Raw genomic sequence first — 26,061 nt, 5'->3', positions numbered from 1 at the left:
ATTATCTCCACAAAGAGGCTTCGGGGGTTTGATGTCCTTTGTCCTTTGTCCAGATTGAAGCTACTGTGGGCTTTAAACTAGGATTAAATCAAAGCAAACACACAGATTGTCTGGAATTCCGATAAAATGTGATTTATTAGATCTCTCTCTCTCTCTCTCTCTCTCTCTCTCTCTCTCTCTCTCTCTCTCTCTCTCTCTCTCTCTCTCTCTCCCCCCTCCTCCTCTCATCTCATGGGCGTCTCCCACAGGCTATAAAGTGTAGAATAAACTTTCTGGAAGTCTCTCCGCTCTTCTCTAAACCATCACGCTCAGCTGCTCATTCCAGTCCGGTGAGTTCAACCTGATTGTTTATCCTTTAATGGACTTTTTTTTTCATTCTATGCATTCATTTCTGATTCAAGTTACCGTTAGTTTTATAGGCAGAGTTCGGGGTCGTTAATGTCCGAGAACTTTATGTCTTTATTCTTGACTTTGTACAAAGTTGCCTTAGCGCAATATTCGTCTACTTCCACGAGGCTTCACTTCATGTTTTCTTTGGCGCATATCTGCCGCATTACGCAGCTTCTCTGCTATCTAACAGGTCGCGACTAGTGCGTGTTTACATTCCCACTGCAGGTTCACACCTAGTCTTGCCTTTCTGTTTAGTTTCCTTATTCGCCTTAAAGTTCAGGTAATTATAAGGAAAGTTTAGGAAAAGTTGTAGATGGAATACAAAGGAGGAGGCAGAGTGGAGCCAGAGGAGGAGGTTTACTGGAGCCAGCAAAATAGCAGGAGTCAAATAGTCAAAGAATTTACTTTGGCAGCCACTCAGACCAACACCCATATCCGTCCTATCAGTTTGTGTGTGTGTGTGTGTGTGTGTGTGTGTGTGAGTGAGAGAGAGTGTGTGTTGGCTTTGGAGCAAACTGCATTTTGGAAACAGGGATGTTACAATCTAACAATGGTTAAACAGTACACTCTATTTAAGGTGGTATTTCTGAATTTAAAATAGTTTTCTGCCCAAGTTAACACAGTAGTTTCTTTTGTTTTGTAAAATCCTATATCTTAAATAAATAAACAAAGCCAAACCCTCTTTTCCTCTCTCTCTCTCTCTCTCTCTCTCTCTCTCTCTCTCTCTCTATCAGCCCTCTCCTCCACAGACATGGCTGCTCCCACTGAACTCGAGGCCTGCATGGAGACGATGATCAAAGTGTTCAAACGTTACGCGGAGAGAGGCTCCGATGAAAACAACCTGACCAAGAAGGAGCTGCACAACCTGCTGAAGCACGAGCTGCCTTGCTTCCTGGCGGTAAACATCTCTCGTCTTCCACATGTCTTCCAATCTCAGTCTCAGTCCGGGTTTTACAGCTCTCCTCACTCTCAATCTCTCCAAATGTCTCTCTCTCCCTCAGACCCAGAAGGACCCCAAAATTGTGGACAACATCATGTCTGACATGGATGGAGACAAAGACGACAAGATGAACTTTTCAGAATTTGTGGGCTTCGTCGCCGGCCTCTCCGCCGTGTGTGAGCGGCTGCATCGTAAGCAGAAGCATTGAGGGGCAAATACCACTGAGAGATAAGAATGGGAGTTTATTACATTGTGCCAAAATCATAAGTAAAGGAAACACTTAAAAGGAATTTGTCTGATTTCTCTTATTCTCGTAACGTTGGACACCAAATATATAATCCTGACCTTTATCTGCCCCCAGATGTTCACGCTCAAGTTCAGATGCTTCACTCGTTTGCCAGATAGACTCTTATAATACTAAGGGCGTGAAGTGAGTTTAGATGATCTGAGTGGGATGATAAATGTTTGGAATCTGAGATCATAAATCCTGTCTGACAAGGGGAGGGAACGGTTTTGGTAGTGTGCAGTGTTTGGCGCAGTTTTATCAGTTCCATGTGGGAATGCTCATGATATGGTGTGTGTGTGTGTGTGTGTGTGTGTGTGTGTGTGTGTGTGTGTGTGTGTGTGTGTGTGTGTGTGCGTGTGTGTGTGTGTGTGTGTGTGTGTGAGAGAGAGTGTGTGAGTGTGTGCTCCATGGCATCAGGGAATTGGGCGTGGCAAACGTGTGCAAGTCATGAGTTATGCAATAGAACTAAAGAATCATCTTCCCTGACAGTTAGCTCACTAGCTTTCAGCCGTACGTGCCCACAGCTGGAGGCGTGTGATCCAGATGTGAGCGTCACATAGACCTCAGGAATCTATACACAGGGAGCCAATGGACATAAAGGAACTGAGTGTGAGTTTTTAAGTGAGTTGTGGAAAGAGAATAGAAAGTGTGTTTGATTCTCACAGCAGATCTGGGTCCAGCTGTGTCCTGGAACTGGACTGGACCCACGGGAACATACTGTACACACACACACAGCAGGACGGGACAACTGAGGGATAATAATGAGAGTTTGACCACAGAGAAACAAAAGCACTCACTTCTGCTCCAACATGTTACCAGCTATAACATAACTGGAAAAGAAACCTCGCACTTAGCAACATCTCAGCTGGACAGAAGCGTTGACCATCTGTCCAGAGGTCTTTGTTGTCTCACCTGGAAGGTCATGTAATGCCTCTGAACCACCACTAGATGTCACACACACTCTAAAGCCTGGTTAGGCTGTCTCCACCCTGCAGCTTCTGTACCCACCTAACCTGTGGAGGGTTGTGGTTGCAGGGGGATGGGGCCTTTCCCAGCATGCACCAGTCTATCACAGGGCTGGTACACAGAGACAGAGCCAGACAGAGGCGATGAAGAGTTTCCAGTTCACAGAACCTGTTTGTGTTTGGACTGTGGGAGGAAACACAGTAAGAGCACGCAAACTCTGCACAGTCTGCGGTTCAATTCAATGAGTTTAATGCCGTTTATTAAAAATGGGATTATGTGGAAGCTGAGCTCTGGAGCTTTGGCATGGAGCTCTGGGTGGACCTGGCACAGGATGTCCCGCCTGAGAGACAGGACACGGAGAGGAAGGAGAAGGGAAGGCTGTGAAAACATTGAAACAGAGGGGCAGGTAGTAAATGGCCGATGCGGGGCCGCTACATGATGGGAAACATCATTTTAACGTCTCAAAGGACTTCACTCAAAGAGATCCTCTGTCCTCCATCGGTCGCGTGTGCAATAGGAGCCGCAGGTTGAGACGCAGACGCATTATAGAGACAAATAAAGACGAACAATTTAAACACCCGAGCCCTGACCCAGTGATAATTGTTGTACAGTCCTCTTGTCCCAGTTTCCTTGTCCAGGATCAGTGAGGTTAGAGGTGCAGGTCTCTTTTTGTCTCTTTGTCTCCGTCTCCCTGTCCAGCTGATGCCAAGACTAGACGGCCAAACAAACAAGTCCAAAAACACTAGACGCTCTACATCTATGAACTCAATCACCATGTTCTAGAAGAGTTCACGTCCATGGGGTCAGATGTGTCGCTGCAGAGGTTCAGGTCCTCCCCAGCAGTGAAAGCTCGAGCCCCAGGCGGCAGAGTGCGGATAGACGGACGCCATTTTTGGTGATTAGCACCACGCGATCCTCCGTCTCCATTTCCTTCACCTCCCCTGCTGGGAGAATATGATAGTCTTCAATAGGTGAAAGCAATACGGCCAAATCGAAGAGGAGGCTGGACCTTCACTGTTTGAACTGAGCTACTGAGCTGTTAGAGGGGCTTGGTGGGGGGGGGGGCGAGCCGAGGCAGCAGCAGGGGTAGGAAACGCTGCTTTTCTCTGCTGAGTTGGAACAGAAGCATGGAAAGTGCCGATGACGTAACCGTCTGCCAGTGAATAACAGCTACATTATCATGTTCGGGCACGATTTGGTCTCATTTCCGGCAGACTTGTAAGCACACATTAAGCCCTGATATTGCCAGAAAATGAACTGTGTGTGAGGGACCAAACAGAGCTTGTCTCTTCGAAGAAAAGATCCTCTCTGGTTGGGTCACATTACATGACAGCTATCAAATTCATTATCAAGCTGTATTATTATAGAGTGCTTGCTCAATGAAGGCTGTGAACATATTTCTCACAGCTCTACAAACATTAGAACATGAGCGGAAAAAGGGTGATAGAAGTGCAGATGTGTCCATGGCGACACACTCACACACACTCAGGGCTGTGAAGTAAACCTTCCATTTTGGGCTGGAATGGAATGCACTCTGTAATTTTCCAGCTTTATTTTGTCAGACTCCCTCAGCAGTAAACCAGACTAGCCGGTCCCTGACTGAAGACAGGGAGTTCCCCCAGTCCCACTCGCTTTATTTACTCCTTCACATGATTCAAAGCAAACAAATCTGTGTGCATGTGAGGTTTACTGTAAGCCTATATGTATACGTTTTCTTTACACACGAGATGGAGAGGAATATCTGCAAAAGGAGCGGTGGCAGCAAGACGGGTGAAGCCGGAGTGGGTGGAGTGGGGCACATTTCCACTGCATGAATCATCAACGTGGGTGTGTGTGTGTGTGTGTGTGGGTGCGCGCACACACGCACACGCACACGCACACACACACACACACACACACACACACACACACACACACACACACACACACACACACACACACACAGACAACTGTGTGTGTCAGGCAGTGTGTGTGAACTTTTAAAAGAGACGGATTCCCGCTCAGTCTGACATCAGTCGCATCTGGGAGCTACAGCTGCTGGAGGCACAGACGCACAGACGCCCTCTGACCTTTCTTGACCTGGTGAACCATCACATCCACTCTGCGGTGAGTACAGTTGGAAGATGATGGGGGGAGGGGGCGGTTGGGTTTTTGTGGGGGAAATGACTTCCAAAATGATTTCCAGAAAGTTAAACTGAAGCTAAGAGAGCCTGAAACGTGCGAGAGAGACAACAACGTGTTACATTTAAGGCTCGACAGAAGTCTGAAGATATTTGATTCATGCTCCTGCAATCAGGTCACTCATAATATAGTAACAATGTTGATTTGGAGCCCCCGTCTCGAGCTACGTGAAGAGACTCCACAGGGCTTGTGTACAAAGTTCTTTCCAGCATCTTGTTCTCTTCATCTATCCATGTTTGTTGCAGACATTTTGAAGACTTTTGATTTTGATTTTTCTAAATATGGATTAATTAGAGTTCCTCTGTTCTCTGCAGCTACAGACATGGCAGAGGCGACTCGTGTAGAGAAGATCATCACAGAAATGGTGGATATATTTCTGGAGTATGCAGATACATCCAGCAAGGACCCGCAAGTAAGCAAAGAAGACTTCAAGAAGCTGTTGCAGACGGAGATTCAGAGCCCCAAGTTGAAAGTGAGAGACTCAGTAACGCCACAGCAAACACACACAACACCAACATATACACACACAACACTCACATGTGATTCTGCATCTCCTTCACCGTGTGTGTGTTCGTGTGTTTCTCCAGGATGGAATCAGCACAGATGACATCGAGGAGGCCATGAACGATATGGACAAGAACCACGATGACAAGATCAACTTCCGTGAGTTCTCCAGGTGTTTGAGCCACCTGGCGAAATGTTACTACAAGACGACGGGCAAGGGTGGCAAGAAGGGGAAAGGGAGGGAAGAAGTCAAAAAGGACGATTAAGTATCCAAAATCTGTTGCTCAGGTGGAGTTGGTAGCTTTGTGGTGTTCGCTCAAAAATTCTCCATGGCTTCATAACAGACATGCAGGAACGTACAGATTGGTTTGAAGGTACTTGTTTTATTTGCACATATAATAGAGCTCAGTTCTGCCTTTACTTCACTTTCATCTCCAGAGTGCAATAATAATTTGTCATCGTTCCTCAATAAATTGGTTTTGAAATGTACTTGCTGCAAATGCACTGCTGACCAATAATCAATAAATATGATGTAATAAGAAGCTTTGTGTGTATCTGTTCTTTACCACCACTTTGGATTGAAGCAAGCGATGGCTCATCAAACATTCAGCACGTCGCCCACTGTGTTCACATGTCACTGTCAGCGTCTCTGCTAATGGACACGTCTGCTCTGTTGTGTCCCTCCTGGTCTCTCTCTCTCCCTCTCTCTCTCTCTCTCTCTCTCTCTCTCTCTCTCTCTTTCTTTGTCCCCGTGTATGTGTGAAACCGCCCTATTTGTCTGAAAGCGCCGCCTGTCTGAATCCGTCAGTGAGTTGCCAGATGACACCTGGTCTAAGCTCTCTTCAGTCAGAGCTTCGTGCAAGATGAATGGATGGTTCAGTGAATATGCAACATTCAGAACATCAAAAGAAATTGGTGATTTAAATCCTGTTTCTCTCTCTTTCTGCAATCTTTGGCGTAACAACCTCTAAATCTCAGATAGGCATTTGAGACGGGCCAACCCGAGTCAGAGTTGACCTTGTCCTTCAGGTCACTGTTAGGTCACCAGGTGCAGAGAGAGTCCACTGGGTTTCCATTAGCTCACTCATCCCTGCAGTCTCCAATATGGGCTTTAGTGATTGACCTCCGTTGTATCCCACAAAGGGTTAACTCACAGACATTCCAGATGACAGTTGTGCTGCTCCTTTTTTCTCCTCTTCCCTGCCCTGCAATGCACTTTTGTTATTCTAAGCGGCTTAGCTAGTTAGTGTTCAAACCTCTGCTGGTGCTGTAGATTGACATCATGAATGATAGCCAAGAATAATAGAGGCCTAACTTTGGCTGTACGGGAGCTGAACTGCACAGTCAATACTGCGTCCATGCTTTTGGGAAAATATGTGTTTGCCCCAGATTAGCATGAAAAGTTGATCAATAAAAAGTGGCTACAGCACATAAAACATCATAAACTCAAATTATACTGCAGTTTATACCCTAATATGAATTTACTACATGACTAACATATCCTAAATCCTATTTCCTGTTTTTGTAGTCAGCTAAACAAGATAGATTAGTTCCATTAGTTTGAAATCAAATCTGCATCGTAAACAACAAAGTGTAAACTGATGTACATGAATTTATTGCCTAATCAAATTTCACCCATAAACTCGCCATGATTACATTACAAGTTGGGGGGGAAACACAATGAATATATTTCAGTGAGACAATATATATAGAGAGAGAGACATTATCCTGTAGTTCAAGGACACTGCACAGTCCAAATGTTGTGTAACACTGCAGACACTGTGATTCAGTGATGAAGAAGGACCCTTGGACTTTCACCCTCAGTCCCTCTCTGTTCTCAGCTCCTCCTGAATCTAGCTCAGGCCCATAAATCCCCCCTGAGGTTATAGTGTTGACATTCTGTGGTCTAATCCACTGAACCGATGGATTTACAAATCGCTGATGCAATCCAATCAGATAAGACACAGAACTTTCTCATGACTTTCTCTCTGACTTTCATGAAGCTGTGTCCTTCAGTGGACTGGAAGGCCATGCATCAATTCTCACTGATTGTAAAAATGATAATGTGCACTACTGGGCATGTGGAAAGCCATCATAGAAGCATTAGCACTGCACTCCACTGGAAACCAAGATCCTTTGCTTGAATCTAAGGCAGAGCAGGTGGAAAAGTGCTGAGTAATCATCTAACCACAGGAGATGTGCCCATGAATGATGGTAAGGAGGTAGGTGTGCAGTTCTTCAGCACAGAAAAGTGAGGTTGTTTGCTCCCACAATGAGCACAGAATCAGAATGATACAATACACACAAGTCGGAATGTCAAAAGTAGATGAAGATGAATAGGAAAAAGAAGGAAATAGAGATGAAAGTTCTCACAGAGGCTGCCTGCATGAATGACGTTAACCCCTGAGCAGTGCACAAACTAATGTTCATCATCGTGAACTTGGAATGAGGTCAAACCTCCAGCATTTTATTTATGATGCACTAGAAGCAAAAACAATTGTGAATAATCCTTCTGTCCTTCCTTCCTAATCTTTGGAAGACAGAACAATGAGTGGGAGTGAAGGGACAGAATGGAGCTGGATTGGCTGGCATCAGGAAGTGATCATGTGACTTAAAAGAGTCGTTATAACACTCACGGTTGCCTGGTGTGAGAGGAAAGAACACAGAGAGGGAATACGAGAGGCAGTAAGTGCAGCACAGACACAGCTTGGTTTGTCTGAATCAGCTGTAGAGGAGTGTTCATAATTGTTTTTGACAATATTATACAATAACTCTGCAACCACAGTCTCAACATAATAACATTTCATCTCATCCTGGTTACATTAATATGCAATTTGAAACCTGAAATAACAATATTGTGTGATTAAAGGGGCTATAAACTTTATTTCTATGTTATGTTTAATTCCATAAAGATGTCAGAGATGACAATGCTTATTCACCAAGGACAGCAGTTTGTATGCAGTAGACTGTAAATTAGACATTAGACCCTTGTGCAATGAAATGCAACCTAATACAAAAGTTCTTCAATGAATTCCATCTTTGTAAAGTGTTTTCTGCTCACGGCTGGCTGGGTTTCATTACACTGTCACATAACCTTTGGGCCAAACTCATTGAGTCACTGTGATCCAGCTGAGCATCAATTCAGGTGTATCAGCCTCCGCTTTCAAGGTCTCCAAATGCAACAACCAAACAAAAGCAGCTCAAGTACATTATGTAACACTCGTATATCATCTCTAATTTGGTGTGTGGAGTGCAATAATGTGAAAATCACTATGAAATAGCACACACAAGTAAGGGTATAACACATATTATAGTCTAGCTAACAACCCCTGAGCTTATTGTGAAAGAATGCGTGAGAAGCACAGAGAGAGAGAGAGAGAGAGAGAGAGAGAGAGAGAGATGCACATGAAAACATAGAAACCATAGGTACCCTGTGGGTCTCATATTTCCTTGTGTCCAACGGTAACTCATTGTTTCTTTGTGGTAATAGCTTCTCTCTTTTGTAAACCAAACTATAGCCAACTGACATCAATTCCACTTTCTGACCTCCCATTCCTTTCCAGGGAGGTAATCAACCAAAGCACAGGCCAGAAACTACAGTTTAATGAACTCAACTGTCTCACACAAGTGGGTCTGTTGAACTACTGCAGATGTTTTGATTAAGCTAGAAGAACTCAGTAAATAAGAGTCCAAAGCATTGACTTGAGGATTAGATCTGATTTTGTTTGATCATGTTTCCATGTTTAGGACAAAGGCTATCAAAATAAAAGAGGGTTTAGAGGTTATCAGAGTTTCAATGGGACATAGTATATGAAAGAAAGAAAGAAAGAAAGAAAGAAAGAAAGAAAGAAAGAAAGAAAGAAAGAAAGAGGGGATGGATTAAGGGTGTGTCATCCTCTCCTGTATATATATATAAGTAGTTTTGTGTCTCCGTCTCTCCTGCACAATTTTTCCTCTTCCTCCTTCTCCTCAGCCAGTCATCATCAGTCATACAGCTTTGGTAAGTGGGAACATTTTTATTTATTTTTTAAATATGTCAAGATATAGGATTGTTACATAAAGAATTTGTTTAGACATGTAGAATGAGATGTTATTAAATATCCTCCCGTCCAAAATAATACAAGTTTGTTAGTCTCACTGGAGGAGCTTTTTTTTACACTTCACCTGGAAACCTTATAGCAGCTGTAGAAACGAACTGAAGCGTGACTATTATAGCAGTGCAGACATACAGGTGATTGGTCAAACTGAGAGGAGGTCAGAATGAGGGCAGCAGCAAGCAGGGATGCCACTAGACTGAGACCTGAGATGGAGAGAAGAATGGAAAATCAAAACCTGCCTCTCGCATCGACCTGCCGTATTTACCTCCATCTGTGAGCCTCTGCTGTGCCGCCGTCTCGTCTCATCTCTTGTTTCACACCACTGTGGTCACAACAATGAAAGAACGGGAGAGAGAGTAGATACTAGGAGACATGCAGAGAATGGAAATTGCTGTTTTGGCCTAAAACAAGATGTTCATCCCTTTATGCCCTGTTAAGTGCTTGTGTTCCAGAGCAACGGCTTACAATTCGAAGAAGGAAATGTAACTCTTCTGCATGTCTAAACAGATAAATCAATCAACAATGCTGACATCTAAGTTTTGACATTTGATATTGGCATTATTTTTGTTTACGTCTAAGCTATGAGTCTTCTCTCTGTCTTCTCCTATAGCTACCATGTCAGATCTCAATCAGGCTATATTTTTGCTCCAGTCTGTCTTTGACAAATACGCTGGAAAAGACAACGACAGCAAGACCCTGAGCAGGAAGGAACTTTCTGAGTTGCTCCAAAAGGAATTTAACGTGAGTAAAATAGATGCAATGCCGGCACGACAAGCAGCAGGGAATCTCACTTTCAAGCTCACTGTTGTTAAGAGTCTGCTCACAGCTCCTACTTTGAGTTTTCTCTTTGTCTCATGCAAATATTCAGATAAAGCAAAAAGAAAAAGAAGAGGTGACGAAATTCATGGCCATGTTGGACGACAACGGCGATGGTCTTGTTGATTTCAAGGAGTATGTCCTCTTTGTGGTCAGCCTCGCCATGATCAACAATGATTCCCTTTAAAAAACAACATCCATATTGTTTCTTACAAGAATGAGATGCTTCAACGACTGCAGAAAGTGCCTGTGAAATTAAACATTAAATACATAAAAAATAAAATAACATTTGAAAAAATACAGTTTATATGTGGGTTTGTGTTTGTGTTTGTGTTTGTTATTATTACGGGCGGATTATTAATCTGGTAAATACTATATTGTACATATTCTGTATGGATGGATTATATTTTAGTGTATAAAAATTTGCATAATTTTATTCCATGCCTGATCTCGTGGGATTATCAGATTATAACCGTTAGATTCACATATAAAATGTCTTATTCTTGGGCATTTTAAGAAGATGAACATGAATATTAAATACAGTGTCTGTGTACAAACAGCTCATGCGGATGTTTACTTGATGGATCTGCGTTTGCGTGCGAACACATTCCTCATTAAAAGAGATGAAAATCATAGAATATATATACATTGTGGAGTGTTGACAGTCTCCAAGGCCTCCAGTGGTGAGGATTTGTATGTCACACTGTAAGAATGCGGTGGTAAAATGATATATACTGATTTATACTTTAAACAGACCCTGACAACAGAACCAACGCTGTTTGTGGGTAAATGTGTTCCATGGTACCTACACAGGTAATCCAGTAATTTTACATGCAGGTGCCAGTTATACCTCCATGTTCACCTTGGAGAACAGGTTATCTACTGTACCACAAAGGTCTTGATGTACTCTTTCCAATGCTGCCCCCTGGTGTTTTTTAACATACTGGACATATTTTCCGGTTCTCTTGTAGCTGCAGTCATTTAGCCTATGAAATTAAATATATAGACAAGCGCCACTCAGTGTGTGGACGTTGAGAGTGATGCAGTCTGTAGAGATTCAGTAACTCGATGTGCTCTTTTAGGGGAGCACAGGCTGAATGGAGAGGAACTTGGACTCATCTGAAAGGGCATTTGGTAAATCACCTGTAGGCTGAATTTATCTGACTTGGTAGTGACATGAGGGTGAAAATTAAGCATGTGAGGATTCCACTCTCAATAAATTAACTTAATAAAGGATGTAAACTGTACAAGTTGCAAAACACTCTGTTGACCCCACACTCACAAAATAGCAACAGACCTCAAGAATCCCAGGGTGTATAGTGTTGGTAGTGTTAATGTTTAGTTCTGTAATGACCCATCCATGCTCTATAGCCTCTTATCGTGTATTTACCACAGATACAGAGACATACACACTCATTCAAACTCACATTAACACATACTGTACAAGAAATGTATTTGGACTGTAGGAGTGTAAAACTTCCCAGCCATGGGGAGGACTTGAAACTCCAAAAAGATAGATTTGACCCCAGGACAATGTCCAGCTACCTTGACTCCCTAATAAAGAAATACACAATGAAAACTTAGAAAGCTTAGATTCTGGTCACAACATATTAATATTTAATAAATCAACGACAACAAAAAGAAAAAGAAAAAATAGTATCAGTTAGTTTTATTAGATTAAGTTGGATAGTTATTAACTACTAATTTAAAAAAAAGTAGAATGCGTTATCGACAGCGGTCGCTACACAAGGCTGAGTGTCGACTTTCTGAATGGAACGCGTCCCGAGGCGGTCTCACGAGTTCTCGGAGGTCGTCGGCATTTTCCGCCGCATTCCGCTCGGTTAGCCAAGCTGATTAGCCTGCTACCAGCTAATGTGTTGCAGGATATTTATTGTAAGCTGCACTGGCTGGAGCGGATGGTACAAATAGCATAGAAAAATGGCGGATATCGAGGGACACGGGGTTTGTTCATCGGTCCCTCCGTTGCCTCACCCTTCCTCTCGGAACGGCTCCGGTGGCGGTAACGTTCCAGCGGGCACCGGCGGCAGCAGCTGCCAGATGGCCACCACCGTTACTTCAGGCCCACGGCTCGTACGGATAGTGAAGTCGGACTCGGGCTATGGCTTCAATGTGCGGGGACAAGTTAGTGAAGGAGGGCAGCTGCGGAGCATCAACGGGGAACTGTACGCTCCGCTGCAGCATGTCAGCGCCGTGTTACCGGGAGGTGCTGCGGACAGAGCCGGTATATCCAAAGGGGACCGGATCCTGGAAGTGTAAGTCAGCAACCATCTGATCTGAACCCGGGCGGGATGCGAACCACACACACACACAAACGGCTGAGATTAAGCGACATAACAGGATTAAAAAAGCAGGGAGAAAGCTTTGGAACTGTGTTTATACTGGGATGTGTGTGTGTGTGTGTGTGTGTGTGTGTGTGTGTGTGTGTCCACCATCACTGTGGACTTGAAGGGCAGAATAGCAGTTCATCCTAATGAAAGGAGTGTCTGTATGTTTGTGTGTGTGTGTGTGTGTGTGTGTATGTCAGAGAGAACACAGTGATCATTGCGATTCCTGTCACACTGAGGACCTATTCCAGCCATCTACACCAAACACACGCACGCACACACACACACACACACACACACACACACACACACACACACACAAACACACACAGCACACAGTGTACACTTACTTACATCACATTACACAGGTTTGGCTGATAATGAAGGGTAAAGTTAACAATCATCATCGTCATCATCAGTGCATGGGATGATTCCGCTCTGATGTGTGTGCCATTGAGCCTCAGTGTTTGCGTGTGTGTGTGAGCTAGACGGGACCTGGCTGCCGTGGTTAGTATGCACAGAGATGGCTTGCTGATGCTGATGTTAGGCTCTGTTGCTATGGAGAGGAACGTGCAGCATACAGCTCAGCATCAGCACCAGCACCAGCTTTTGTGTGCCTGTGTGTGTGTGTGTGAGGAAGAGGGTTGCAGGGGGGGGCGTGGGGGAAGGGTGGGACACCTCACTCCAGTTCTGATTGGTTCACACTCTAAAACTCTTATTTCTCATTGGCTGGCTCTTGTGCCCTGCTTTGTTATTGGGTGGCCTTCAGTAACCTGGCAGTTTGTTGACCCCGTTATTTCTGTGATGTGATGCGTGTGTGTGTATGAAGAGTTGGGATTGTGTCATTATAAATACCGAGGACAGCAATCTCTTCTTTTATTGACCTCCACATCAGTCAAATTGCTCATAGCACCATTGACATGCGACTCCATTCACTGTCATGAATAGAACGATTCTCCAAACGCCTCACATTTCCTCTAACAGAATAACACACATCACATCAGTGAAGGCCACGAGATAAAGTCATTCATTTCCGTATTAGTGTATTTAATCAATGTATTCAGATGGATGTTAAAGGTTTGGCTGTGGTCCCTGTCAGGGCCTGTGAGTGTGTGAGGACGTACACACACAGTGCCAGCACACTATAGCTGCACTCCTCAGCTATTCTCTTTGCAATCAATACTTTACTTTACACATTTACACACAGCTCATGCCTCTCAGCCTGTGATGCAGCAGACTCTACAGTGCGGCTTCCACTTCTACACCCAGCCTGTAATATTAAAACACTGCTCTCAGTACAGGAACACACTCCTTCCATCTTAAAGCATACGAGTTACATCATAAACATGAGCGTCGGCGTGTTAACGTTTAAACCAGAGAACCGAATGACTTTACATGCAGGAAAATGTTTTGTAAGAGCTAATTATGACGCTGGAAAGTGCTGATGGTGTGAGTGCAAAGGCTGCTGCTTCAGGTGCTTATTACCTCGTCATAAACCTGCTGGAATGAAACAGCTGCCAGAGTGCTTAGTCTGTGTTTTATGTAGTGGGAGATGTTGGCTGGCTCTCGCTCTCACCCTGCCTCAACCTTCCTGCTGTTTCATGTCTCATTTCACTTCTGAGTTTTTGTCTGAAGTTTGCTGTAAGGGATCTCAGGTTCAGTGGGCCTCCTTTGACCTCATTGTGTATTCACCCGCAGTTATCTCCTGCCACTGCCTTCTGTAGGTATTAGTGAGTTTTCATCCACTGAGCTTTAGTCCTCTGACATCCTGCCAAGGCGGTTTTATAAATGTGTCACGGCTGACGTGAGAGATCAGCTGTCAGTCATCATTCGGCTTCGGCTGCTTAGCGGCGGCACTGCGGTGTCAGCTCACATCCCCCTGTCCTGAATTCTTATTTGTGTGTTGTTCTGTTCAAAGTTGGAACGTGTAACTCTTGGGACAGGAGTTTGCAGATGATCGTCCGCTGAGAAAACACTGCAAACCTTCATCGTTACTCGTGGAGCGTCTTGCATGGTCGCATACAGAGCAGCTATGTATGTTTGAAGATGTTCTCCCCTGTAGTTCAGGCAGTTTTGTGATGCAAAACCCAATAACAAGCTCAAACCCAGTGTATGAAACATTGATTTATCATTTTCACCAGGAAAACAAATGAACCGCTGAATCCAAATTGAGTCTTACTGCGGCGAAAACTGTTGTATTTCATTTAAAGAATTAAAATTCTGTGCACAGACCAGCATCAGTTAACCGTTAAAGGCCACTTTTATAACCGTATTGGCTCGTCCTGCATATCGCTCACACACATCTGTTTACAGGAGCCCCAGATCAAGATATCCTCTCGCTTTCGGCTTCAGACACACAATGCAAATGTATGCAAATGACTTGACTACAGCTATTTGATTTGGTGTTCAGGATACTAACGGCTCGGTCAGGTCGGATTCTGGCTCTTTGGAAAACATGCCAAGATAATTTGTCCAGCTTTTGTATTGGTATTCTATCTGAATAGCTGTAAAACAGCAAACGTAAGCACACTGCTGCTCACTGCAACACAACACAACCCAGAGCAGAGGACAATCAAATTGCACTCAGGCTTTAGTGTAACACAGCATTTATTCCTCCAACATTCCCATATCTTTTTATATGAAACAACAGCGGGAGGGGATGCTGTGAGCTTTCATTTGATTGTTTGAACTCAAATATCTTTAAATTAGCAGCACAGTGGTCTAACATGGGAAATACACACAATATGAGGCCGGAACTCTGTTAATACATCATCAGCGTTTAAGCATCACAGGACCTTGTTACCCTTTGAAGCAGTTTTGTTAATCATTCAAATTAAAATGCGGCCTCCGGGGTTGACTTAAGGGAATTCAGTGCAAGGGGAAATAACCTTTAACTCCATAAGGCTCATTTGAGGAAGTTTGAAGTAGAATTGTGAGAATCTGCTGGGTTGTGTTAAACCCGGCCCTCTTTGCTGTGTGTTATGCTCTGAGGGACTTACAGCGTCCCTCTACATTACAGGAAGCAGAACCAGAGGAGCTGCTGTAGTTTCACTCTGGCTCACGTCTTGACAAATCGACTTTGTGAGCTAAATTAGGAAAGGTGTTGTGGCTTTTGCGACTAAAGTTAACTGCAGGTTACCGCGGCTGTGAAGCGTAAGTGCAAACATCTGATGTGAGGCTGCACACACACACACACACACACACACACACACACACACACACACACACACACACACACACACACACACACACACACACACACACACACACACACACACACACACACACACACACGTTGCTCATGCTCAGATGTGATAATGATACAAAGTGACAATCCTGTTGCTGGGGGACATGTGAGACGTGTTTTCCAGGGCAAAACTTAGTCTCTCTCTCTCTCTGTCTGTCACACATAAACAGCTTTGGTAATAGCCTACTAGCTGGTTGGCTGACTCATCAGACACACCCAAGCACTGAACATGTGTTTATTTAAAGCATGAACTGATGCTCTGCTTTAAGGTTTCTCCAGCACTTACATGTATATCAACACAGTTATTGTCTAAGTCTCCATTTTGAGGTCATGGACATCACAGCTTAATCAACCAATACACTTTTCACTCCACCATTCTACCAAGTTATTGATCATTATTATTATCTTTGTCCCATCTCCTTCCACAGTAACGGGGTGAATGTGGAGGGAGCGACCCACAAGCAGGTGGTGGACCTGATCCGGGCCGGAGAAAGGGAACTGGCGCTGGCCGTGTTGTCCGTCCCGCCGCAGGAAGCCGACTGCCTGGACCCGGGGGACGACGGCTCGGCTCAGTCCTGCTACGACTACTCGGACAAGCAGGCCGTCCCCATTTCTGTGCCCAGCTACAAGCACACGGAGCTCGGCCAGGAGAAGTTTGTGGTGCGTGCGGATGAAAGGAGGATGGTGGGGTTGGATGATGGGAGCAGTAGCTGAGGAAGCATAATTGGAGGGCGAGAGAGAGCGAGGCGGCTCAGTGGAAGGGTGGGAGGTAAATGGAGGAGTGAGTGTGATGATTGGAGGGATGGATTTCATAAGAGAAAATGTGCCACTTTTGCAGGGTAAGTACATATAAATGTTCCATTTCTCTGCGAGTTCAAAGCTCCAGCTGCAAACGCTGCACCTGCCAACATCTGACTGCATTAGCGTTTACATTAAAGTATCCATATTTGACACCATTTAAATGTGAACTTTGGTGTCCAGGGCTTAGATTTAACCCGTTTGCCCCTTAAACCTTATTATATAAATCAATCCTTGGTCTCTGTGAGTTAAGAGAAGTGAGGAACATTTTGAGTCTCAGCTATAAGTTCATCCGCCGAAATGTTAAATGAACACACACTCGGTGCCAGACGGATGTCAACATGCCTATGAAATTGATCAGGCACGCACACACACACACACACACACACACACACACACACACACACACACACACACTCACAATGTGCTGGGCCGCCTGCCTACTCCCTTTGGGGCTCCCCCCCCCCCCATCTTCATCCTCCTCCTCCTCTGCCTCTGCTTTAACCTCCACACTCTCTTCCTCTCTCCAGGTGTATAACGTATACATGGCAGGCAGGCAGCTGTGCTCCAAGCGCTACCGGGAGTTTGTAATCCTGCATCAGAACCTGAAGAGGGAATTTGCCAACTTCACTTTCCCCAAGCTGCCTGGGAAATGGCCCTTCTCCCTGTCGGAGCAGCAGCTGGACGCCCGGCGCCGAGGCCTGGAGGAATACCTGGAAAAGGGTGAGAGAGAGAGAGAGATACATAGAGAGAGAGAGACAGAGAGAGAGAGAGACAGAGAGACAGAGAGAGAGAGAGACAGAGAGAGAGAGAGAGAGATTCAGAATGTACCAAATCATTTCACCTTTCTTGATGAGAGTCTGTGTGTGGGAGTGTGTGTAGATGTTCACTCCACTGCACATTTCTATGATCCAGACCCGCACAGATCCCTCAGGAGACCGACGCCAGACTGTGATATGAGCTCAGGGTCGCTGAGAAAATTGAGAAGATCCAGATCCATGTATTTAGCGTTTAGCGCTGCTTTGCGGTGATGTAGAAAGACACTGTTACATTATCCACCTTGTGATTGTTTCCCTCGGCAGTGTGCTCTGTACGCGTAATTGGAGAGAGTGACATCATGCAGGAGTTCCTGTCTGAATCAGACGAGGTAGGACGTCTTTGTGTGTGTGTGTCTGTGTGTGTCTTTGTGTCTATGTTGTGATGGCTTATTCCTAAGTACCCGTGACTTTCTGTCTCTCTCTCTCTCTCTCTCTCTCTCTCTCTCTCTCTCTCTCTCTCTCTCTCTCTCTCTCTCTCTCTCTCTCTCTCTCTCTCTCTCTCTCTCTCTCTCTCTCTCTCTCTCTCTCTCTCTCTCTCTCTCTCTCTCTCTCTCTCTCTCTCTCTCTCTCTCTCTCTCTCTCTCTCTCTCTCTCTCTCTCTCTCTCTCTCTCTCTCTCTCTCTCTCTCTCTCTCTCTCTCTCTCTCTCTCTCTCTCTCTCTCTGTGTGTGTAGAACTACAATGGCGTTTCAGATGTGGAGTTGAGAATAGCCATGCCAGATAAGACCACTCTCACTGTCAGAGTGCGTAAAAACTCCACCACAGACCAAGTCTACCAGGTACACACACACACACACACACACACACAGGCCTGTTTCATCGTCAGCTTTCTGGTGCAACAATCTGTTCAACAGTTACTTATTATCTCTTAACAATCATCTGTTCTCCCCCTCTCTCTCTCTCTCTCTTGCTTTCTCACTCTCTCCCCCATCTGTCCCTCTCTCTCTTCATCTCTCTCTCGCTCTCTCTCTCTCTCCCTATCTGTCTCTCTTATCAGGCTGTGGTTGTGAAATTAGGGATGGACAGTGTAACAGCGAGCTACTTTGCTCTGTTTGAGGTCATCAACCACACTTTTGGTAAGCAGGAATATTGAAGTGGTGCTTTAGAATTTGTGTGTGTGTGTTCATGTGTGTGTTCACGCTGATATTTTGTAAAATAAGGTAGCTTTGGCTGCCCTGAGCCGCCTCAAGGCTAACGTGCTACAATAACAGATCAAAGGCAGACAAATGAGGCAGCAGCACACAGCAGCAAGCAGCACTCCATTACTGCCACATGATGTGTGTGTGTGTGTTCTGTCTGCCAGCCAAACACAAACAGCAGCAGACGTTTCATTCTCAGGTCTGAGCTTTGTGTGCTTGATTCACAAACTTTCCTTTCCTTTCCTTTCCTTTCCTTTCCTTTCCTTTCCTTTCCTTTCCTTTCCTTTCCTTTCCTTTCCTCTCAGTGCGTAAGCTTGCCCCCAACGAGTTCCCCCACAAACTCTACGTACAGAACTACACCTCAGCCATCCCAGGAACCTGCCTCACCCTGCGCAAGTGGCTCTTCACCACAGAGGAGGAGATCTTGCTCAATGACAACCAGCTTGCTGTCAACTACTTCTTTCACCAGGTGTGTGTCTGTCCCTGTCCCTGTCTTCGTGTCTGTATCCCTTTGTTTGTATGCTGGTGCGCGGCTCCTTTGTTCTACTTGTTACTTTCTGCCACAACATTGACAGGCCCTGGATGACGTGAAGAAAGGTTTTATCAAAGCAGAACAGCAGTCGTACCAGCTACAGAAGCTGGCTGAGCAGAAGAAGATGGCCATGGTGAGTCGCACATATGAACACACACTTACACATCCACACTGCTGCTGCTGCTTCAGCTACAGGGTCTCACAAGACTCTAGGCTCAGTCAGTGTAGCTCAGGTTGTCTCCTCTCCTCAGGTTGTCTCCCTGCATGTGTATCGTCTAACAAATTGGACAAACGGTGTGAGAGTGACTGGAGGGTCAGAGGAGCAAATCCATGCTCAGGAAATGACTGGAATATCTGACCTTAACCTCCAAGTGTCCCTGCAGAGTATACACATAAACATCATTTGGAGTCATATTCAGCTGTCCTTCTAGAAAAACACCTTCAAAGTTGTGAGAATGTACATGTGTGTGTGACCTCTGCAGCATACATTCTGTAAATCATGACTGTGACTTGGTAGCAACAAACTGAATCTGTGAAATAGATTTTGGTCGTGTGTGTATTGTGGTATAAATTATGCAGCTCCTTCCTGCTGTGCACTGCATAAGCAAAACAAAGAGGAAGGATTCCACCCCAGGCATAAGCAAGTCAGACTGTGATTACTGTCTAAATGAACAGAACAATGATTCAGTGTTCCAATCTGTGTACATCATTGGTAAAGTGTAATCATACTACACTATCTGTTAGCTGTTATTTAATGACGCGGCTCCAGTTGCATCTACATCCTGATCCTCACGTCTCAGTCAATTGAAGAAACAACAGCGACTTGAGTTAAAACACACATTTGTGACTTCAAAGCTTAGTTAGTTGCACGGTAACACATAAACTTCACCATGTTCACGTTCTCTCCTCGTGTTTCTTCTCTTAGTATCTGACCTTGTTAAGAGGATGTGAGGGCTACAATGAGATCATCTTCCCCCACTGCTCCTGTGACTCCCGACGTAAAGGCCACGTCATCACAGCCATCAGCATTCACCACTTCAAGCTGCACGCCTGCACAGAGGAGGGAACACTCGAGGCAAGAGAGTGTGTGTGTGTGTGCGTGCGTGTAGAAGTGAAGTCAGGGTTCTTACAAAACTTCACCTACAGGCAAACTGCAAAGTAATCCAATGAGTTAGAGGAGTCCAATACACCAAGTGGGGTCTGTGTATAAACATAGTTTCTACATTTAATGATTATAAGCACATTGTTTGGACCATGAATGCTTAATATAAGTACTTCTGTCTATGTGTGTGTGTGTGTGTGTGTGTGTGTGTTTCCAGAACCAGGTGATTGCCTTTGACTGGGGAGAGATGCAGAGGTGGGACACAGATGAAGAGGGCATGGCCTTCTGCTTTGAGTACGCACGGGGAGAGAAGAAGCCACGCTGGGTGAAGATATTTACACCATATGTGAGTATCAAAACATACAATTTGGAACCAAAATGAGTCGCAAATGTCATAAGGTCAACACCAATGTTATCTCTCTGTTTCATCTGACTTCCTGCTTGCTGCGTTTGGCCACCGGTCAGTTTAACTACATGCACGAGTGCTTCGAGAGAGTCTTCTGTGAGCTGAAGTGGAGGAAGGAGGTGAGAAGAACACACTCAGACAGGAAGCTGCTCCTTGTGCGTACATGCGTCCTTAACTTGTGGTATTGTACATGTTTGTCCCCAGGTGGAAGAGGAAGCTACAGACAAAGACAATAAGAACTGCAGTAAAGATGGTATGTGTGGCAAGGTAAGGCTCTGCCTGCCTCTGTCCTCTCTGCAGTCCAGCAGTAGCTGTTGGACATTTTTATGTGTGTCTTTTTTTTGCGTGTCTCTCTGAGCTTGTGTGTCTCTGTCCTGACCTCTGCTTCACTTTCAGAATATTTTCCAGCTGTTGAGGCACAGAAGGGATGGAGGCACCTAGGAACGGAGATCATTACCTCCTAACTGCACACCGCCACCATCGGCTCGGCTCGGCCCGGCTCAGCCCGGATCCGTACGCCTCATCTAACCCCAGACCCAGCAGCACTCGGCTATTAACTACATGATCATCATTTACACTCCAGCAAATACGACCCGAGAAGCTACCGCAATACAAACTAATTATCATTTGCAGATGAACAAATAGAATAAACATTAGCATAAACAGACAAGAACTCCAGGACTAGAACTCAGCACATTATAGTCGTACACTAGGCAGGGCTCTGTCCAAAGGAAATTAGTCCTTTATAAACTTGAAATCATGGATTCATGCAAGCATTCTTCTTATTGGCAGGGACCTGACGATTGTGACTTGTACACGTGGACTCGTTGCGTCAAGCTTTGGTGTTCATCTACTCGAGTGTAAGGAGTCGCAGCTTTTACTGGACCGACACGGGAAAGTCACTGGTCGCAAACTGGGAACAGAGGAAAACACAAAGCCTCTCTGTTTAGAGACCAGAGATCCGTCTGGTGTGTGTTTGTGGCCAGGCTGAAACGTGTGGGTGGGTGTGTGTGTGTGTGTTTGTGTGTGTGTATGTGCATGTTTACTTAACTATGCCTGATTGCAGGAGGTCCCAACGGACGGGGAGAGAATGTAAATCACAACCAAATCACATACTTACATTTCCTTGTTTGAGACTAAATCTGCATTTTTAAGATAAATTTAGTATTATTATGTCGGAAATGGGAGAGCAGACCTTTTTGTAAGATTGTGAGATTGTTCGATCATGTTCATCATTCATCCAGTTGTTGACAGGGAGATTTCAGGCAGGTGTACGGAGCAGAACGCTGTGATCCTTCAGCACACCAGCTGGAAAATGTCAAACTCTAGACCGACGTTGCACTTTATCCAACAGTATTAATCTCTCCACACCTGGGAGAAGTAGTAAAGCAAGCATGTAGTGGGAATAATACAGGAATAAGCTTGTACTCGTAACGGTATGATGACAGGACGCACACACACACACACACACACACCAATCGGTGTGTTCAGGCCCTTTGCAGAGCCACAGAGTCAGAGCCTGATGCAGGTCCTGTGAGGGCGGTCGTGTAGCATGTTCAGTGTGCATTACCTAGATGAAACAGCAGGGGGGAGGCTCTCTGCGGGCTCTCTCGTTGGGCAGTGATTGGTTTGTGTGAGAGAGCCCAGAGGATTTCTAATAGCCCTGTAATTTACACGGCCCCTCCATGCAGGACTCTATCTCAGCAGCTGCTGCTTGGCCGTGTGTGCTCTTAAACTGTTCCATTTCTTGGCTAAAAGAGGCGGCCGGAGTGCTCGCACATTTACTACAGCCTCTGTGGCAACCCGTAATGTCAGAGCCGCTGTTAAAAGTAATAATAAAAAGGAACAATTAGTCTTAGAATTGGTTGAAATTAGCTTGAGTAAGGGTGTGAATGCTGATGAAATATTGATCGCAAATTGCCAGACAGATGTAAGAGCAGGGCCGCAGCCAGAGCTTTGAAAATACCAAGGACGGGGAGTGTGTGTGTGTGTGTGGTGTGGGGGGGGGGAGGAACACAGCTCCAAACCTGAGCTATGCTGTTTGGGTGGAGAAGGCAGTATCGTATCGACTGCGTGCTGCATGCTTGCACACTCAATCACCTCTCTCTCACACACACACACACCACACAGACGTTTTTAACCCCCTGATTTAAACAGTTCTATAGCACGAGGTCTGGACCTTGGTGACCTCATAGTTGGCTACTGCCCTGAGGTCGGAGGTAGATAATGACAGATACATAACGAGACATTATTTACATTATCTGCAAAAAAAAAAGTCAATATGTTCATCAGCAGCCGATGCGTTTGATGTGGCAGATGTCACATCAGCAGTTGCTTTGCAGAGGAGTCGTCCTGTTTAGCGCGATGACATGAGGAGGACTTAAGAGTCAGAATATCAGAATATAAGCAATAGGTTTTCATCTTAAAGAGAGAAAAGATAGTGATGGTTCTGTTCACAGAAGCCAGTAAGGAGCTTCAAACAGACCTTGGTGGGGGCAAAGAAGGTTTGAATGTTGCGGCTCAAATTGAATAGTTGAGCGTGCGGTCTCAAGGCTTAACGCATTTCCATGGATTCCTGCCTGTTTACTAGACCACTGCTGACTGGCAGCTCAGACTCTCTGAAGTTGTCTGATATATCTGCCTTCAAGACTGTCGCAGATCTGTCGCTTCTCTTTCTCTGACCCTTTGTCGCGCCCTTTCTGAGAACAGTCGGCATTCATTCGTCACAATTTCAATAAGATACAATATTGCGTCTCTAGTGTTTGGCTTTAAGAGGTCGGGCTCAGAATAGGATCAGGATCGGAAAAACAAAGCAGATTATTTGACATGTTGAAATGTAAAATTTAAGACAAAGTTGTTTGGTTACGTTGCTTACTGTAATAAATTGTAACATATTCTTTTAAATAAACAGATTTATCAATGCAAAGTATCATGTGTTCCGTCTATTTGAAGAGTCCCACAGCTGCCAAAGACCACAGAGTAGATGATGACGACAGATCAAAGACTGAACAACCAAGGACGCCCCGAGAATAACAAACCAACACAGTCGTCACTGCGGAAAGCAAAGTGGAAGTGAACGAGATTCATCCTATTACAGGGAATGTCCCCTGCTGACCCCTCATGCGTCCTTGCTCCTCCTCCCTGTCCCAGTCCCGGTCTCTCCCCCCAACAACTCCAACATCTCTTAATGAGATCTGGGAGACATTTACCCAGTAGGCAAAGGGAGGGGGGCGGGGGGTGCTCAGTCCATATCGACCCCACAGCAAACGTCTTCACCTGGTAATTAACAGATATTGAGTGTTGCTGGTGTGGGATATTATCAAGAGCGAAACAAAAAAAAGTTTAAACTTGAGGATGAGGCTGCGGTTCTTAACACAATGTGTTAATGTTTGTAACTTTACAGACGAAGGACAGAAGTTAGTGAAACAGGCTGAATGAACACAGATGTTTCAAAAAATCTCATGCATTTTTTTATGTCCTTTCGTTTCACATCAACAGGTTCTCCGTTCATTAAACTAAATTGAAGTAGTTCCTTTCACCCATCGCTGTCTTTTATATTCTACTCAGTCTCCTCTTCTTTCACCCCTCAGATGAGCAAAGAGGCACAGATACCTGAAAGCAGTACACAGAGGTGTGTATGGTTGGTATACAGCAGTGCCCTTGGTTTGCTTGTGGCGCTCTTTGTGTGGGTGTGTGTGTGTGTGTGTGTGTGTGTGTGTGTGTGTGTGTGTGTGTGTGTGTGTGTGTGTGTGTGTGTGTGTGAGCGGGTTCATCTTTCTGCATTCTCTTTGCTCCTCCGCTCACTCCTGTGTTTTGCCTCAGCTTGATTTGCTTGTGTCCTGGACACAGAGCAGGTGGGTGACCCAAGCTGCCGGAGCGGGGAGGTGGGAAGGGAGGGGGGGGGGGGATTTATGAGAGATTTATGACCTCTGCTCTGTTGTATCGCTCCGCCGTGTTTGGCAGCGACCCCAAGGAGTCAGACAGACAAAGACACTCAGCAGGCCGCAGATAGTGAAGAGCATCAGCAGTGAACTGCCCCGTCTGCAAATATTCAACTTAACAATAAAAAAAGAAGATGTTTGAAGTCAGATTAATGACTGCGGGGATGAAAGGTGACATGATGTCCCTGCCAAGACACGGTTTCGCCAAAATTCTGTCATAAAATATTAGCATTTTTTTCCCATGGTCAATGGTTCTATGTGATTATGTTTGCCAAGCGACTTTGCATTCATCAGTCGCTAAATGCCGAATACACTTAAACAAGAACACAATCCCAGAGGAGAGGCTCCTCTTCTCCTCCCCTCCCTCTCTCATTAATGAGCAATCAGTTAAAAACTTCACTGCTCCCCACATCCTCTGTCAGCACATTTCCCCATCTCTCTCTCTCTCTCTCTCTCTCTCTCTCTCTCTCTCTCTCTCTCTCTCTCTCTCTCTCTCTCTCTGCTCTCCATCATTCTGCCTCTCTCCATCTTTCCCCCTCTGCATCGCCCGCCCTTCCGCCCCTCTGTCGCCTTTTTCTTCTGTTTCCCCTCTTTATCGCACCGCTTCATTACCTCCCACTTCGCTTTCTCTCCGGCTCGCCTCTTTCATTTCACCTCTCCCTCATTCCTCCCGTCCTCTGTTTCTGTGTTACTTCAAGTTCGATCCAAGGAAGTGGAGCCAGAGAAAAGAAAACATGATGGATGTCAGGAGAATACAAAAGACGAGACAGTTTATTTCACAGTTTACAGTCCTGTCCGTCACTACAATTGGCATTCAAGTGATCAACACTTCTAATCACTGCCATGTGTGTTATAAGGTTTCACAAACAGGGTCACAGGGAACATGTGTATGTGTGTGTGTCGGGTTGAGTGTGTGTGACTGTGTGAATGTGTCCATTCCAAGATAAAAAAGCCTCTTGGACCGACTGATCGTAGGCTATGATTAGTCTCTGCTCCCGCACTGTTCAATCTAACACAATGATCTACTTCAGGATGAATGAGAACAGGGGACTTGAGTATGTGTCCTAGTGGCCATTAACCTTTGCAGACATTCATTAGTCACTCCCATAAGCAGGACAAAGACAGAGTAGTTTGTCTTCTGTGATGTGTGAATGGAGCAGTTGTCATTTGCGCTCTCACATCTCCTGTGTAGTTTCAACCAATGAATTATGGCAATAACTTTATTACAAAAGCTTTTTGAAAAATGAATTCCCATTGTCTTTATCCCATTCAGTCATTGATGTGTAGACTGTGATCAGAGTCTCTTTCAGTTTCCAGAATATACAATATCATGATGTAGTACCATTTTAGAAACAATGTTGAGGAAATGATGATCAGCCTTGAAATTGCACAATAATAAAATACACATTCTAGAAAGCAGTTCCATGTGGAATCTGGCAGACACACAAAATACTATTAGTGAACCCAGAACTCATGTAGCTTAAGTGTGACTCTGAAGGTTTTCTCTTTCACTGAAAAAACTAAAACATGCAGTCTATGGTTTGCCAGTTAGTT

The 26,061-nt window shown here is 45.0% G+C and overlaps 4 protein-coding genes across 6 annotated transcripts; all 4 read left to right on the top strand.

The window, feature by feature from the left end:
- Positions 1-173: 173 nt before the first annotated feature.
- On the top strand, positions 174-1,620 carry LOC143003939 (protein S100-A1-like). 2 transcript variants are annotated; one of them, XM_076154742.1, is made up of 3 exons: positions 174-329; positions 1,125-1,288; positions 1,392-1,620. In XM_076154742.1, the coding sequence occupies exons 2-3, from the start codon at positions 1,142-1,144 to the stop codon at positions 1,536-1,538; spliced, it is 294 nt and encodes a 97-aa protein (XP_076010857.1). In that variant the 5' UTR covers positions 174-329; positions 1,125-1,141; the 3' UTR covers positions 1,539-1,620. The 2 variants fall into 2 exon arrangements, with proteins under 2 accessions (XP_076010857.1, XP_076010858.1); XM_076154743.1 differs by having other exon boundaries at positions 231-329; positions 1,140-1,288.
- Positions 1,621-4,526: 2,906 nt separating this feature from the next.
- s100w (S100 calcium binding protein W) lies at positions 4,527-5,809 on the top strand. Its single transcript, XM_076154590.1, has 3 exons — positions 4,527-4,688; positions 5,078-5,235; positions 5,351-5,809. Exons 2-3 carry the CDS (start codon positions 5,086-5,088, stop codon positions 5,531-5,533), a joined length of 333 nt encoding a protein of 110 aa, XP_076010705.1. The 5' UTR covers positions 4,527-4,688; positions 5,078-5,085; the 3' UTR covers positions 5,534-5,809.
- A 3,198-nt stretch (positions 5,810-9,007) lies between these two features.
- Positions 9,008-10,447, top strand: LOC143003983 (protein S100-A6-like). The gene is made up of 3 exons (XM_076154800.1): positions 9,008-9,267; positions 9,975-10,105; positions 10,233-10,447. Exons 1-3 carry the CDS (start codon positions 9,078-9,080, stop codon positions 10,365-10,367), a joined length of 456 nt encoding a protein of 151 aa, XP_076010915.1. The 5' UTR covers positions 9,008-9,077; the 3' UTR covers positions 10,368-10,447.
- A 1,545-nt stretch (positions 10,448-11,992) lies between these two features.
- On the top strand, positions 11,993-23,482 carry snx27b (sorting nexin 27b). 2 transcript variants are annotated; one of them, XM_076154819.1, is made up of 13 exons: positions 11,993-12,453; positions 16,201-16,432; positions 17,101-17,293; positions 17,653-17,717; positions 18,062-18,166; positions 18,385-18,463; positions 18,832-18,995; positions 19,102-19,191; positions 19,984-20,133; positions 20,378-20,506; positions 20,626-20,685; positions 20,771-20,819; positions 20,963-23,482. In XM_076154819.1, the coding sequence occupies exons 1-13, from the start codon at positions 12,119-12,121 to the stop codon at positions 21,028-21,030; spliced, it is 1,719 nt and encodes a 572-aa protein (XP_076010934.1). In that variant the 5' UTR covers positions 11,993-12,118; the 3' UTR covers positions 21,031-23,482. The 2 variants fall into 2 exon arrangements, with proteins under 2 accessions (XP_076010934.1, XP_076010935.1); XM_076154820.1 differs by having other exon boundaries at positions 20,771-20,833.
- The last annotated feature ends 2,579 nt before the right edge of the window (positions 23,483-26,061 follow it).

The sequence above is a fragment of the Genypterus blacodes genome, unplaced genomic scaffold (assembly GCF_046128005.1).
Source record: "Genypterus blacodes isolate CSIRO-AG114 ecotype Tasmania unplaced genomic scaffold, CSIRO-AGI_Gbla_v1 ptg000063l_1, whole genome shotgun sequence".
In the NCBI taxonomy this organism is placed as follows: Eukaryota; Metazoa; Chordata; class Actinopteri; order Ophidiiformes; family Ophidiidae; genus Genypterus; species Genypterus blacodes.
The sequence above is the reverse complement of the archived record's forward strand: the minus strand, read 5'-3'. Positions and strand labels throughout refer to the sequence as shown.